The sequence below is a fragment of the Thermobia domestica genome, chromosome 11 (assembly GCF_964235325.1).
Source record: "Thermobia domestica chromosome 11, izTheDome1.hap1.1, whole genome shotgun sequence".
NCBI classification, from domain to species: Eukaryota; Metazoa; Arthropoda; class Insecta; order Zygentoma; family Lepismatidae; genus Thermobia; species Thermobia domestica.
In genome coordinates, this window is record NC_137464.1 from 262,778,778 (window position 1) to 262,794,639 (window position 15,862).

General features: G+C 37.3%; 1 protein-coding gene across 3 annotated transcripts in view; it reads right to left on the reverse strand.

Annotated features, from left to right (window-relative positions):
* The window catches only part of wake (ankyrin repeat and fibronectin type III domain containing protein wide awake), an 865,293-nt gene that overhangs the window by 17,628 nt on the left and 831,803 nt on the right, over positions 1-15,862 (reverse strand). For all 3 annotated transcript variants that reach the window (XM_081732239.1, XM_081732238.1, XM_081732240.1), the window contains 5 exons: positions 15,266-15,488; positions 9,687-9,819; positions 8,262-8,375; positions 6,545-6,757; positions 3,299-3,465 (listed from right to left, as the gene is read on the reverse strand). In XM_081732239.1, coding sequence (XP_081588365.1) covers positions 3,299-3,465; positions 6,545-6,757; positions 8,262-8,375; positions 9,687-9,819; positions 15,266-15,488 — 850 coding nt within the window. The remainder of the gene's footprint in view (positions 1-3,298; positions 3,466-6,544; positions 6,758-8,261; positions 8,376-9,686; positions 9,820-15,265; positions 15,489-15,862) is intronic.

The following is a 15,862-nucleotide window of genomic DNA, read 5'->3' on the forward strand; positions in this document are numbered from 1 at the left end:
TTGGATCGGGCCCCCTAACTTCATATCCTCCCCTACTTTTTTTGGGCTGGCTGAATATATTCTTGGCCTGATTGCAGAAAACCGCTTCTCGCTATCTATTACCGTTTTACTCTCTAGCGATCAACCGGAAGTGGTTGATTTCTGCCACTTCGGGGTTTGAATAGAGGATAAAGAGAGAAAAATATATACTTATTTTTAAAAACGCTAAATCGATTCCAAAAACACTACTACTCGCTATGTTATCGTTTTTGCTTGATGTAGAACAATATTGAAACTGGAAGTTGTTATTTTTATGGTTTTAGTAGGGAGTTAAGGATGCGGACCAAGAAATGTATCCTGTAACGCTTAAGTGATTGTAGAGAACAACTTCTGGCTATATATTACCGTTTCACTCTATAACGATGAATACAAAAACCGGAAATTGTTAATTTGTGCCACTTCCAATGTAAATATAGAGTTAAAAGAGAAGATGGCACCTAGGTATATATTCTACCTAGGTATATATTCTTAGAATGCTCAATCGGTTCCAGAAAAAACAGCTCCTAGTTATATCTTATCATTTTTGTACTGACCGGAAATTGTAGTACATGTTTATCACTTTTGGTCTTAACAGAGAATTAAGGATGAAGATGTAATGTATTCCTGAGACGCTTTAATCGATTGCAGGAAGTCCTTCTCGCTATCTATTACTATTTTCACTCTACAGTCTCAATGTTAAAACCGGAAATGGTTTATTTCTACCACTTCCGGTGTATAGATCACCACAATTAACAAACACGATTCCTAAATTGTGACCGTGTACACCTTGCCTAAAATTGATGGTGATGCATCAAGTAGTTCTTAAGATTTTATGTCTTCCGGACGAACACACGAACAGACAGAAAGTATTTTTTTTTAAAAAAACTCATATATATATATATATATATATATATATATATATATATATATATATATATATATATATATATATATGAGTTTTCTTTACTCTAAAGTATATTATAACGACTTTCGCTAAATGTTTCGTCAGATAAGGAGGAGAAGAAGGAAAAGAAGTAAAGAAAAATTGTAAAGCAGTAGCAATGAAAAGGTCAGGTGAGCGCCATATTCACCTAGATTCTTTTCTTTCTTTTTTCTTTTGTTTTTTTTTTTATTCTTACTTCTTTCCTTTCTATCTAATGAAACATTTAGCGAAAGATCTTATACATGACACTAAACTGGCGTTATAGTGCAGGAAATACTTAGTCGATTGTGGGGACCACTTTTATTAATTAGAGCGTTTTACGGATCACCCTACTCAATTCGTCTTCGAAATCAAATTTATCAATTTTTATTGTTGTAAGCATATTCCTCTATACTAGTATACTTATAAGTTTTAAAAATGGTACTTATTAAAATTTCCTAAATTTTACATTAGTATTAACCTTATAAAGGAATACTAATCTTTTTTGAATAATTAAAGGCTATCAAAAATATAATAATACATCTATATAAGCTGTTAGAATTTATGTAGTCACTACCTGATTAAATTTGTTTATGTGCTATTATTAATCATAATACAGGGTGGCCAAGATAAAAGAGGCCCCATGTCTTATAACTCGTTTATTGTAAATACAGGTTACAGAACAGTAATGTATTGTTATGAAGCAATGTATTATTATCAAGAACAACGTACCGAACATTAAATAGCTCAATAGTCCACAGGAGGTGCTGCAAATGTTCAACATGAACTTCGATACACAACTCAGCATGTCTCAACAAGTTTTTGGAAACTTTTGACAATTCATTTGATGCGATTTCCACGAGTGTTTGTTTTCAACTCTTCAACTGTATGCGGGTTGTTACTGTAGACTTTACCCTTTAAATTACCCCACAAATAAAGTTCGCAGGTAGAGAGATCGGGCGATCTGGGAGGCTATTAACCTGCAGAAACTGTACGTTCTTCTGCGAAAGCTTCATGGACGCATGACACTTAAAACAGTGAAGTATGCGTCATAGCGCCATCTTGCTGGACAGACGCATACTCTCGTTCTTCCTCTGTTAGTTGCGCTATGAATGGTTGCAATAATTCCGTTATATACCCTTGAGAGTTCACGTTGTTATTAAAGAAAATGGGACCTACAATCCGTTGGCCTGAAAATACACGCCAAATGTCTATTTTCAAATCATGCATAGGCACCTTAACGTGTTCCCTGGGATTGTCTGTTGACCAGTAGCATGTGTTTTGAGAGCTCACGTACCCGCTAAGGTGAAACCATGGTTTGTCTGTCATAAAGTAAAAATTTAGATCCAGATAACCATCAGCGATATGCGTAAGTAACAATTCGCAATACTGTTGTTGTGCGTAATTCGCATATTATAATGTTTGCATGACCCTTGCTTTGTACGCTCGCATAACTGCTTCAACATGTTCTGGCATAACGTTCGTTTGATGGTTAGTTGGGAGGATAGACGTCTCGTTGATTTCCGTGGACTTCTTAATATTGTCTCTTGAACACGTTTCATATTTTCCGGCGAACAAGCTGTCTTTGCTCGGTTACGTTTGGCGTTAGCGACTGAACCTGTTGCTCTAAATTTAGTGATCAATCTCTATACAGCACTTTTTTCAGGATCAGCTGTCTCTGGATATTTTATCGTGAACCTTTCATTTGACGTTTTAAACGATTTACATGCAAAATAAGTTTCAGCAATAAACACTCTTACCTTTGTTCGATTGAAAAAGGCATTCTGCAGAACTGTATTCACACACACACACAACAAACTTCAAACTGACTACTGACAACGCAGCACTGATAACTAATAGCCACTCGACATCACATACATTGCGTGACCCCGCTCGAGCGCCACACTAACTTTAAGTAATAACAACAATTAGAAAGCTGCAAATTTCACGTTCAGTATCACATAGGGCCTTTTTTTTTTTTTTTTTTTTTTTTATCTTGGCTACTCTGTAGATACATATTTAAAATTCTCAACTATAGCGTCTCATATGCAATCTACTTGATTTTCAGATTTTTATTTGTTAAAAAGTCTTAAAAGCTTGTTGCAGGAACATGTGTCAACACTTTTCAATGAGCTTTCACCGTATAACTTAACGCATAAAACTTCTCTCGAAAGCGTCTAAGTCACTGCGAACACTTTAATGCAAAGTTCGTCCGAAGTTTACACAAAACAGATCAACCTGCATTATACAGCAAATCTTATCAGATTAATAAAAGATGTTTGAAAAATTAACAGATAATTAAATTATTTTGGTATTTTAAAATCTTAAATCTATTGTACCGTGTGTGAAGTTACTTACGATGATACATGAGGGTTGTCCCTAATTTTGCAGTGAGGCAATACATTCGGAGTCTTGGTTGGAACAACCACTTGGATTAAATCCACAGAACTCCGCATTTTTAGATACCCCAAATACAGGCCTCGGCTCAGTCGAATGCTACTCACTTGGTGATACGTTATTTGTTCCTAGAAAATAAAATACAATGCATTCAGAACAAATTTTCATTCTAATTGTTTCAATATGTTAGTTTACTGCACGAAAGAATATTGGTTTACAAATTATGCCTATACTCACGTTACGTTTTAATGAAGCCTTATAATATGCTTATATCAACGTCCGAAGAAGCATGTACGTATTAATGATATTACCTTATTGTACTCCTTTCCCTGTGTTATTATGACCAACACTTGAATTACAATGAGACATATGGAAGGAGAGGTTTCGCAGATGTTTTTGCACATTACCACGATACTTGGTCTTAGATTCTATCATGAAAAACACAAAACACAATAATGCTTATTTATATTTACATTAAAAGTAAGTTAAGGAATTTAACAACAAGAATAAAACATAAATTTCGTCTCCCGCTAATTTCCCACTAATGACTTGTCATTATATAATGCCAATAAAATACCGTTACAACATCATATTATATTTGGCTGTATTAAGAGGATCTGCTGTTTGGCCGCGTACTCAGCTGATATAGAACACTTCACGGTTAAGTCTGAAGTTCCGATATGTTGATGTAAGATTGCATTCCTGCCTAGAGTCCAAATTTGGTACATCTCATCTACATGTAAGTAAGATCTCTACTCGTAGGAATGTAAATGTCATTCGACACCCCTCCATAACTTGAAAACCAGATATTTCTGAACATACATTGCCATGGCAATTGTTTCTTGTTCAGAATTGCGGAACAAGCTCCTTAGTTTTAACATCTATGTTTAGGATACAACCTATATATGTACGAAGGGCGTACTATAATGATTCACACTTCCTTTTCTCGTTCCAGGGGCAGTGGACCACTGAACTTGCGAAGATAGTCACAGGCACCTAGGATCTTCGTCTACCAATTGGGTGCATCGCTGGCAACGGGGACGACAGCAGACTCTTGTGAGTGTACTAACGGACAACATGTAAAGGATTATGAGGACAGCGCTAGACGTCGTAGTTCCTGTGAAAAGAGGGCGTAACCGTTACTGAAATCTATAGATAATTTGTGGCAGTATGTGGAGAACATGCACCGTCGTGGAAAAAAGTTTACAACTGAGTGGAAGGTTGGAAAGTGGGTAGTACCTCGACGAAAAAGAGGAGCAGTTCTGGAAGTAAAGTGACAGTGACAACTTCAGTCATCATCGCCGTGGTAGACAGAATCATTCAAAAGAACAAATGCATCACATTATCTGAAACAGAGGCTGCCACAAGATTAACTAGAAACACTCTGCAGTGTATCCTGCACAACCACTTACAGCTGGGGAAGGTCAGTGCAAAATGGGTTCCAAAAAACTTGTCTGCAGAGCAAAAACAATGTTGTGTGGACGTGTGTAGGAAACTTCTGCAACGCCATAATCATGATCCAGAAGATTTCATGTCTAGGCTTGCGACTGCTGATGGGACCTGGCCCCATTACCATGGGCCAACGACGAAGCAGCAATCAATGCAGTGGAAACATCATAACAGTTCACCACCAATAAAATTTCGAACATCTTCAGCTGAGAAGCGTATAGCTACAGCGTTCTGGAACACGAAAGGCATTATGCTGATCAACTGGCTGAAAAGTGAAGCCACGATTAACAATGCAGCATATGTGAAGACCCTAAGGCGCTTACGTTGTGCCATTGAAAAGGAGTGGCCAGGAAAATGGGCGAAAGGGATGCTTCTGCAACATGATATGCACGTCCTCACACCAGCCGGGAAACCATTGTTCCCATTGATCAAATAGGGTTTACAGTGCTATCTCACCCTCCCTACCCTCTGGACTTGGCTCCCAGCGATTACCACCTGTTCTGGGCAATAAAAAGAAAATCTCTGCATGGTAGAGACCTGCACGGGCCGGGCTTGGGCGGGCCGACACTGATTTCTCTTCAGGTCGGGCTGGGTTGGGGCCGATTAATTGCAATTCTGTAATAATTAGTGACATTCGTTAAACGATAATTAGAATAAAGGCAAACGTTGAAGAAGTGTGGCCGTGAAAAATGTTACAAAATGAAACTTCGAAAATTTATCGGGCCCGGGCCGGGCCAAGAATTTTAAAAAACTTATCGGGCCGGGCTGGGCTCGGGCCGAAAATCTCCAAAATTTTTCAGGCCCGGGCTGGGCCGGGCCTACGTACATTCGGGCTGGATTGGGCTCGGGCCGAATTACTGCATGGTCGTCGGTTTGCAGATGGTCATGAACTTGAACAACCTGTCTAAACATGGGTGCGTGGTACTCCAAATAATTGATTCCAGGAGAGTCTTCTGAAAGTGACAAACCACTGACAAAAGTGCATAATGATAAAGGGAGATTATATTGAGAAGGTTAACAAATCAGTTGCTGTGTAATCTATATAATACGTCTGAAAAAATAAAAAATGTAAATGATTATAGTATGCCCTTCGTATGTAATGTAGCATGACTCACATATGACTCATATTATGCTAATAAGTATTATGAATATGATTATACTAACAAATAAAAGCCAATGCTTTCTCAAACAATGAAGCCGTTTGAAAAAGAAATTAATGAAAGTGAAATAATAATAGTTTCGTATTATTAGCACACACATTTATAAGGAATGAAAGACTTAGTTTATTTTTGTATATTGTAAAGAAAATCTGAAAGTTGTATTTTTAACAACGTTCCTTTATAAGGTGTATTCTAATCTTTTATCGAAGTAATTTAAATTAGAGAATGTGTTATAATATTTATTACTATTATTGTATTAATATAAGATTACGAGATACATTTCGCTTCTTTATTAACAAAAGTTTACCGTTCTTTTTACAAAAGAAAATCGAAGGATTTCCAAGTGAGTCAAGTCTATATTTCTTTCTAATTTTAATAAGTGTTATTTCGAAATAAACTTAAAAAAAAAAAAAATAGTAAAAATTGAGGACAAACACAATAAAAAAATAAGTCAATACATGCTAAACCCATGTTGTTAGATTAACATGAAATGACTTCCAGCATACGAAACAATGAAACATACCACGTTAGAATTATTCGCCTTGCTCTTATTATTACTTATGAAATTAACAACACATGCGTCACTAGATGGCGTTACCTGAATACTGGACATGAGTATTTCGCCGACGGTGGTGTCCTCATGTAACGTGACCTTCCTCTGAACCTTTGTGATGGGTAGCCACTTGGAGTTGAGCACGGACACGGACTTTGGACATTTGATGTAGTTGATGGTTGTGATCACAACTGTACCCTGACTGTCCCGAAGTGGTTTGTGATACAACTGGCCCAGGTCCTGGATGCACAGAGCCGTCTACAACAAATGATAAAAATTCATTCATTAAGATTTCGAAAGCTCTTTTTGGGAAATAAGTATAGTACATTTTGTCGGTACTAAACCAAAATAGCTAGCCTGTTTCATATTGGTTGTGGGACAATCGTGATTAAGTTCTACAATATTATGCGTTTAGCGAAGAAAGAAAAAAAATGTTCAAAGATGAGGTGTGTGTGTGTATATATAAATTGATAGATATCATTTAGCTGAACAAAGTGATGGTTTCAGATGTGTGGAAATCTTGATGCGTGGCTTAAGAGAAAATTTATTTTGACTATAGTTGTTTTCGGGTAATCAGCCGGGTGAATTCCATGTCGTCCAACGTTTCAACAACTGACAACATTGTTGTCGTGTTTGGCGGGAGTTCATGTGGTTTGGATTCCACGTTAACCAGTAGGTCCAGTCTCATATAGCCTCGCTGCTGAAAGGAACGTTGAAAGTATGAGAGACTAAAAGCAGACGCATTTGAAGAGGACAGTGTTTGATTGGTCAATGGCTACGTCCAATTAGCGTCAGTCTGTGACCCTCAATTGATTGGCTGGTTGACTGGGTTGGTTAGAAAGCCCTGATTGGTTGTTTTGTATACGTTTGGTTAACAAGCCTGCTAAACAATCTATCAGGGCTTGCTAACCAATCCAGTCAACCAACCAATCACAATTGAGGCCACAGACTGACGCTGATTAGACGTCGCCATTGACCAATCAAACTTCGCCCTCTTCAAAGGCTTCTATTTTTGGTCTGTCATACTTCACGCTGAAGACAAGAAGAATGTTGTCACGTCTCGAAACGTTGGACGATGTGGAATTTACCTGCAGATTGTTCAAGAACAACTATATTTATCACGACATCAGGAAAGTTTCAGATCTTGATTCACAAATTGTTTCGTAACCCTAAAATAATTCTGATGTTATAAACTGTGCAACCATATTTCTCATCTATAAAGTAAACTTCTAGGAACAACTGCGACATTATATATTGCGCAACCAGATTTCTGGACTGGGAATAGTTAATTAGTTTATTCAATAAAATTTTGTATATATACTCTCTGGCCCAGTTTTTACATTTTTGATACAGTTTATAGTCTTCAAGTTACTCAAAAAAAAAAAAAAAAAAAAAAAAAAAAAAATTAAAAGTGGTGGGATGCACAGCGAAAATCCCTAAATAAACAATTTTGAGTCTTCATTGTCTATCATATAGAATAAAACAAGTTTCTTTAACAAAAACAAAATTTACTTTTTAAAATGTTTTGTTCAAATCTATACTACATTGGCATTTACTTGATGGAAAAGAAAGGCCGGAGACGTCAATCAGGGCAGCAGCCTTTGCTAAAACTCCGACAACTGTCTCAACCATGCTACTGTAATTACTCGCCGATGTACTTATACTCTGATGTACTCCCCAAATATCTTATTTACTTTATTTACAGCATTTACAGCGGTAACTGTAATTACGAATTAAACCTTCAGAGTAGTAAAGGACGTACCTGCATTTGCGTTGCAGCTTGAAGAAGTTTGATGCGGAAATGGACGGTTGACGAACTCAGACTTTTCTCCATATCTTGACGTAAAGACTTTACGTCATCCCATGTACACGCCACCTACAAATATCAAACAATTAACATATAATTAGTATACACGATAAAATTCATATTAAGATTTATTTAATCCTGTAGTACACAGACAGTTTCTGTACCTTTCAATAAGACTGATGAGCATCATGGTGAATCTCACCTACTTACATTTTTATGGTTAAATTTACCAGAAATGTTTTAATTTAAATTCGAACATGATGCTTGGAGATTTTAGTAAACACAACTGCTTAGAGTAGACAAGTACGCCTGTTATTTTAATTAAAATATGAATACGCAGTATTATATTAATTCTGAACTGAATTTCGACGTTATCTTCAACATCAATTAGGTCTTCTAAACGGTCACAGTTACTTACTTTACCAATAATATTCGTGAACAGCACCTCCAAGATCACCATCAGTTGGGTGCAAGCGATTCATGGTGGTGGCTTATTATACACAGTCAAAAAACTCTAAGTAAATATAAGCGCTGATAAAACAACCAAAAATTCAATTAAACAAAATCAGATTATTACTTCAACTGAGAAAACAGCGAGCCAGAAATGTGCAGTGTGACTTCTATAGGTAAACAAGGAGCTGAAGAGGTGCCATAACACTTCTCTGTGCATTCGAGGGTTAATACAGTGTTTAAAAACTGACACACTCAGACCACATGAATTGTACCACAACTCCTGTTGTGCCTGAAAACCGAGTGTTTATATTACATGATAATCTTTACCACATAAGGAAGCTCGAGTTAACACATTTTTGAAATTGAAAGGAAAAAAAAAGGGAAGGAATTAACACTTTCATTCTTAGTAGATTTTAACCCCAAGCTGCGGGGATATTTCCCACGCCATAAATAAAATGTACATTAAGTTTTGTGATAATAGATTTTTTTTTTTTTTAACATGGTTTATGTTAGAAAATTGTCTTGCACGTACTGTTTACATGTGTAAGCCTGCAAACATGGAGTGATTTTACCCCCCTTATAACGTTACTTGATAGAATGCAACTCCAAACAATAGGGATATTTTTCCAACTAGAAAGAAGGCACTTACTAAGTTTCATAAATTCGAATAAGTTTTACGAGAATTATCGTGGAACAGACGGATGAACAGATACAAATATCAATCGAATCGAATAGCAGAAGCTTCAGTAATGCTCGATTTAATAATGTTTGCAAAGAAAATTCAGCACATAAAACTTTAATTTAAAAAAAAAATAAATAAATACGCAATGGGATGAAAGACAATTAAAAGAACAATTGTATTTGACATGGAAATATTCTTTTAAAAATGTAACAAATGTCGTCTAAAAAGATGATTAGTAAACTCACCTTCATAAGCCAATGAAAGTCATTGTGTATGGAACTAGGATATGTTTCATCGACTTCGATAACAGGCAAAAATTCTTCATTGGTAACAAGAACTTTATCTTCGTGGTAGAGTAAACAGGCTAAAAACACTCCCCTGAAACAAAGAAAAACAAGATATGTAACAAAAAGAAAATAAATAAGTACAGTAACACAGTAAAAAGGAATACACGTAATGTAATTATTTATATTTATTAGCAGAGCCAATTTATACTCGAAATGAAATGAAATTTCTATTTGACGTCCCACGTTTATGTACAGAGGTCAGAGAGACGGTGATGAGGATAATGAATGAAAATGGTGGAATAAAAGAAGTGGGAGGAAACAGGAGAATTACGAGAAAACTCATATATACAGTGATTGTCCAACACAAAACACACTTCACGCAAGCTAGAGTAGAATCTGGGACTATATGGACAGAGGTGAGCGCTCTACCATTCAGCTACCGAAACCCGCAATTTACACTCGAAACAATTATTAATAAAACATGGGAAGAATTTTTTAAAAAATGGCCAGTGCGCTATATCTAAAAGATCAATTCTGCTATTCATTTGGGAAGACTTGGTTAGACGGCACTAGTGGGATTCGAACCCGAGACTTTCCTACTATCAGACGGTTGGTTGGATTGAAATTTAGCGTCCCGTTCAGTACGAGACCATATGAGACGTGGACCTGGAGCTTAGTGTGGCGTGTAAGTCACATGAGCCCGAGCCTCACTGGGAATTGAACCCAAGTCTCCCACACCAAAGGCGAGTACGCTCACCATATAGCCACGAAGGAGTTTACCCTACTATCACGCGAGAATTACAATGGTTTACGTATGTTCTCTTAGTATTGAATAAGTTATCGAAAAACCATATATCAGTGGCGTAGCCAGAAACAAATTAAGGGGATTAATAATTGCCATGTAGAAAAATCACACACACACATAGAATGATAGAACGAATTCACCCCATTTTAGGAAAAGAAAGTGGGATGCATTCATTTTTACACTTTTAGTATACATAAGTATGCACAGAGAGTGTACAAGTAAACGTGTCATTTTCTCTTTCCATAAAATAGAATGAATTCGTTCTATTGTATTTCACGCTCAACTCCTTTTCAGAGCATCTTTTTCATTGTAATATTACTTAACGATAAGTATATATCTACCTACTAACTGGGCAGGCTGGGGTCGAGCCCTGATGGTCGCGGGAAATTTCTCTCGTTCTACCCTCATTTCAATGCGGCTCAGGGGTCCACTCACTCTCTGTAAAATAGGGATCCTACGCACGGGGGAAAGCTTCACCTAGCCCTTGGGTTCTCCTATAGCATGTGCCTTCTCCTATTCAGCAATAAGTTTTAATCTTATAAATGAATAGAAGAAATAGAAGCGATAACTATAAACATAAACTATTATTTAATTCACATAAGTTTCTCAGCATTAGGAAGTGTTCTGTATCGTAGTTAATGGCTCTCTATCATGTGGTACTACGACTCAACCGGTTCCGAAATGAGTTTAGAAAACTGATCACTCGCCTTTTAAAGACTTTCTGCTGACGACAATGACTATGTTTTAATTCTCAGCCTTCGAATAAAACTTTGGTTGAGAGACAGAATGTATCGAATAGTACGAGCAGCTTCCAATAACTTATCTACCTAGACAGGGACGGAGGAGCAAAGCATAATGACGGTTGAGATGCACGCCAAGGCCACTGTGAGAAACCTCACTACGCAAATTGAGTTCAGTTGAAGCAACATAATAGCCGTGACCAGAGTGTTTGTGCTACACCGACGACAACGCGCCAGTGCACATGGGCCAGGAGGTACAGACTGCCATTGCTGACTGTGGTTTCCAAGTGTTGAATCATCGTCTGTACTGTCTGGATATGGTCCCTAGTTACTATTTCTTCTTCCGAGGCCTGAAGAAACACCTGCAAGGACACATTTTTCGTCAGACAACGAGGTCCAACAGGCTGTTTCCCAGTGACTTATAGGCCATGACAAAGACTTTTTTTCTCTGGCAACGGTGCATAGACCTCTATGGGGACTACAACGGAAAACAGTGATGGCCAGGTGAGCCTAACTGCATTCTTCCTGTCTTGGTAGATAACTTATTGGACCCCCTCGTGTTCTTCTTCTTCTTCTTCTTCTTCTTATTATTATTATTATTATTATTATTATTATTATTATTATTATTATTATTATTATTATTATTATTATTATTATTATTAAGAATTTAAGGAACTAAACTGACGTATGATTAGAAATTTTCATTTAGACTATTCTTGGTATTAATCTCTTGTTTAGTAAATGCCAAAATTTTCAAAAGACGCTCCCATTCCCCTCTGCGGTAGTTTCTTAAAGCATCTACAGCAACTCCTAATCACATGTCAAGAGATCAAAACAAATACTTCTAAAGGAAGAATTTTTAGGTGATGCATCTATATCATAACGATTGATAACATGAATTATAATTAGTTGCAGAAGATGCTTTAAGCAAACACCGCTGAGGAAGACAGAAGCGCCCACTGAAAATTTTGGCAATTATCTACCGTCATAACTATGACAAACGAATATCACGATTAGTCCTAGTAAATTTTATATTATTATTATTATTATTATTATTATTATTTATAGAATAGTTTTGGAAGATTATATTAAAAACTAATATTCCTTCCTAGCTTCAGTATTACATAAGTATAAAATTTTAGACCAAATTAGAAAATACACATACTGTCCAGCCTAATTTTCAAAACAACAATTTCAAATACGAAATTACATTGACTCATTGAGGAATTGCAAAAGAAACGCACAATTTTTCTCTCGTGTTCTTTTCGTTCCCCAAATGAGAAAGGATTCCTTCTACGCTTTAGCGATAATAATTCGGATTGGATTTAATTTCCACTGACTAGTATCCACTGTAATGTTTACTATTGTTATATCTTACACGTCCTCTATATCTGTAAACAAGACCACGTATTCCATATTTATAAACAAGTACTACTACAAGTAAGCAGATGACAGGCATCATCAACATGACACGTGACCGAACAGGAAGAGGGTATAAAATATGCTGCAGAACCTCCATCGGCATCAGTATCACCTGGTCAAATCCTCACTCTTAGCTTACCTAGAGCTCTGTGGTTTCCTAACCACACTCTTTAGCCTGGAGTTCTGGAGCATCGTTCCTTTGTCTGTCTGGGCCTAGGGACACCCATTTACTCAATAAGAATCAACAAAGAGGTACTTTATATTGGTCTTCAGACTTCTATTAAAGTCAGGCCCATATTTAGGTAAGTGCTATTCTGTGCTCGAGCACAGGGCGGCAGGATTTAGGGGGCGGCAAAATTTTAGATTTTTTTTAAAGATTCATAATAAAGTAGTATTCACAAATAGCAACCTACACAGCCCCCCGCAAATGCGAGAAAATATCTTAATGTGTTAAATTCGCTCTAATCACATTAGTTACTAATTAGTTAGCTTATCGAGTATTTTTAAAAAGTAATTCTTCTCCACTCCCACCCCAAGGGGTGAGAATGAACTTGAACATAATGAAAACTGATACCGTTAAACTCAGCGACCTCGAAAACTATGAATTCAACACTAAATCTCGCCCCTCCCTGGGGAGTAGGGTATGACCTTGAAGTTGAATTGGATTAAAACTGTCACTATCCATCTCAGCAACCAAGCGTAGGTATGGCCTAAGGCCCTGGAAGAAGTCATTTTTATAATTTCTCTGAAAGCTTTAAGAAGCCGCTTTAATGGTGGCTCAGTGGTACAGCGTTCACCTCTGGTGCATGGGGTCCCTGGTTCGATCCCAGCTCACGCCAAGTGAACTTTGTGTTGGACAAACACAGTGTGCGTGGGTTTTCTCGGGTTCTCCCGTTTCCTTCCACGATTTCATTCATTCTTTTATCATCATCGTCTCCTTTAGCCTAGCTGGCATAACCGTGGGATGTGAAACTTAGCTTCATTTCATTCATTTCTAAGAGCTTTAAAACATCAAAATTTCGTGTTTCTGTCTATTATGGTTCCCGAGTTGAAAAGCGCTACAGACAGGCAGACTGACAGCTTAAGAATTAATAGAATGCTTTTTTTCTCCGGACAGTAAATTAAAACCTACACGCATAAATTACATATCAATATTGAGAGAACGTGTCCCCAATGGATGAGTGGCCAAGCTCGTTGCCTGGTAATCAAGGGGTCCCGGGTTCGATTATTGGTGGGGACACAAGTGGTTCGGATCCCAAGTTAAGCTGTAGGTTCTGTCCTTAGTACATCATCATGATCCCATGGAAGGCAACGGCAAACTACCATGGATTAAACTAGTCCAGGGACCTTCCAGTCAAATACCTACCTTCGGGCAGAACACCACATCATAATCATCATTGAGAGAACTATGCCATTTAAAATTACGTTATAACTTTTGTAACTGTCATACCTAAACTGCTACTCAACAAGTGCTGGTATGTTTGATAATTACGGCTTGTTTCCTTCTTTGAAACATAAATTTGTGCGAAGAGAAGGGGCGGCAAATAATTTAGAGCACAGGGGCGCACAGTATATAAATACGGGCCTGATTAAAGTGAATTATGTTATTTTTGTATAGAACAAAATTGTTATAACAAAAGGTTGTGGGAGAAAGTCCAAATTTCCGTCTGCAAATTACTGCCTTAACAAGGGAATTTTACACTATTACGTCGCTTTGATATAAGCAACTATACATAAATATACCGTTGACGGCTGAAATGATGACAAAGATCGGCGATAAAATACACCAAATTTTGAGGTTATAGTTTGACACTTGGTGAGCGGTCAGCCAAATGTTAATGTACGATGGACTGTCGGGCTTCACAGCATGGAGCCAAACCGATAGGAATGAGGCATACTTTGATGATAGCCTACTTTATCGCATAAGAAATTGTTTAGAAGTGGCTTGGTTTGTCGGTGGTACATCTTGTCGCTTCATTAAATTTTGTCAAAAAAGGGTGGTAGTAATTTGCATTATCGAACTCGGTTGCGTGAAGCCAGACCGACAGAGATTTGCAGAGTTTGACAATAGCGTATTTCGTTACATAAGAAATAAAGTACTTTAAAAATGGCCTGGTTTGTCAGTAGCATACATTGTCATTGCTCTACTTTGTCGCCTGCAAGCAGAATAGTGGCCTGGTTCGTCAGTGGCATACATTGTCGTTGTTCTACTTTGTCGCCTACAAGCAGAATAGGGCCTTGTTCGTCAGTGGCATACATTGTCGTTGTTCTACTTTGTCGCCTACAAGCAGAATAGGGCCTTGTTCGTCAGTGGCATACATTGTCGTTGTTCTACTTTGTCGCCAGCGAGCAGAATAGGGCCTTGTTCGTCAGTGGCACACATTGTCGTTGTTCTACTTTGTCGCCAGCGAGCAGAATAGTGGCCCAATTTGTCGCGCTCTTCATAACATTTTATACCATTAAAGATAAAGAAAAAACAAATTTTAAGAAAGTTATTTGAAGTAATTTCAGTACTTTAACAAAAGAACTGAAACAGAAATGGAAAGAAGTAGATAAGACCAATCCCGTACCTTCTTAAATTCTTTTGAAACTTGGATGCAGCCGTGAAGAGTTGTTTGATCGTCTTTTTCTTTTGGTTCCGACGTTGAGCAACAGGCGTCTCTCCAGGAGACTCAATACCTTTGATTTCTGAAGCGTACTCTGGGCGGGAGTTTCGGATTTGGGAGAACAAATCGTCCAATGTGCGAAGTCTTCCTGCGAACCTTGGTTTTCTTGCTTCCACATCACGCCAACCTGCAATACACGACAAAACAAAATATTTTTACTATACTTTCCTACATTATAAACGTAATTACCATTACACTAAATTTATCTAAGTTTCATGTGATTTTACAACTTATCGGTAAAAACAAAATACTTAATTACAAGTATTGATCTGGTAGCTATTATAACACTATCTGGTAACACTTTCATTCACTTTACTGCAATATAAGAGCATTGCACTTGTAAGTCTTTTGTAGTTCACTTTATAATTAATTCGTCATTTCTTTTGCCTCATTTAAAGCATCTTCCCTTGTTCCTATTGTGAAATGTCTGAGTCAACTGTGACTTACGGATCTCACCATTGCAGAATTAAGGAACTATAGATTCCGAGTGCATTGTTCTTG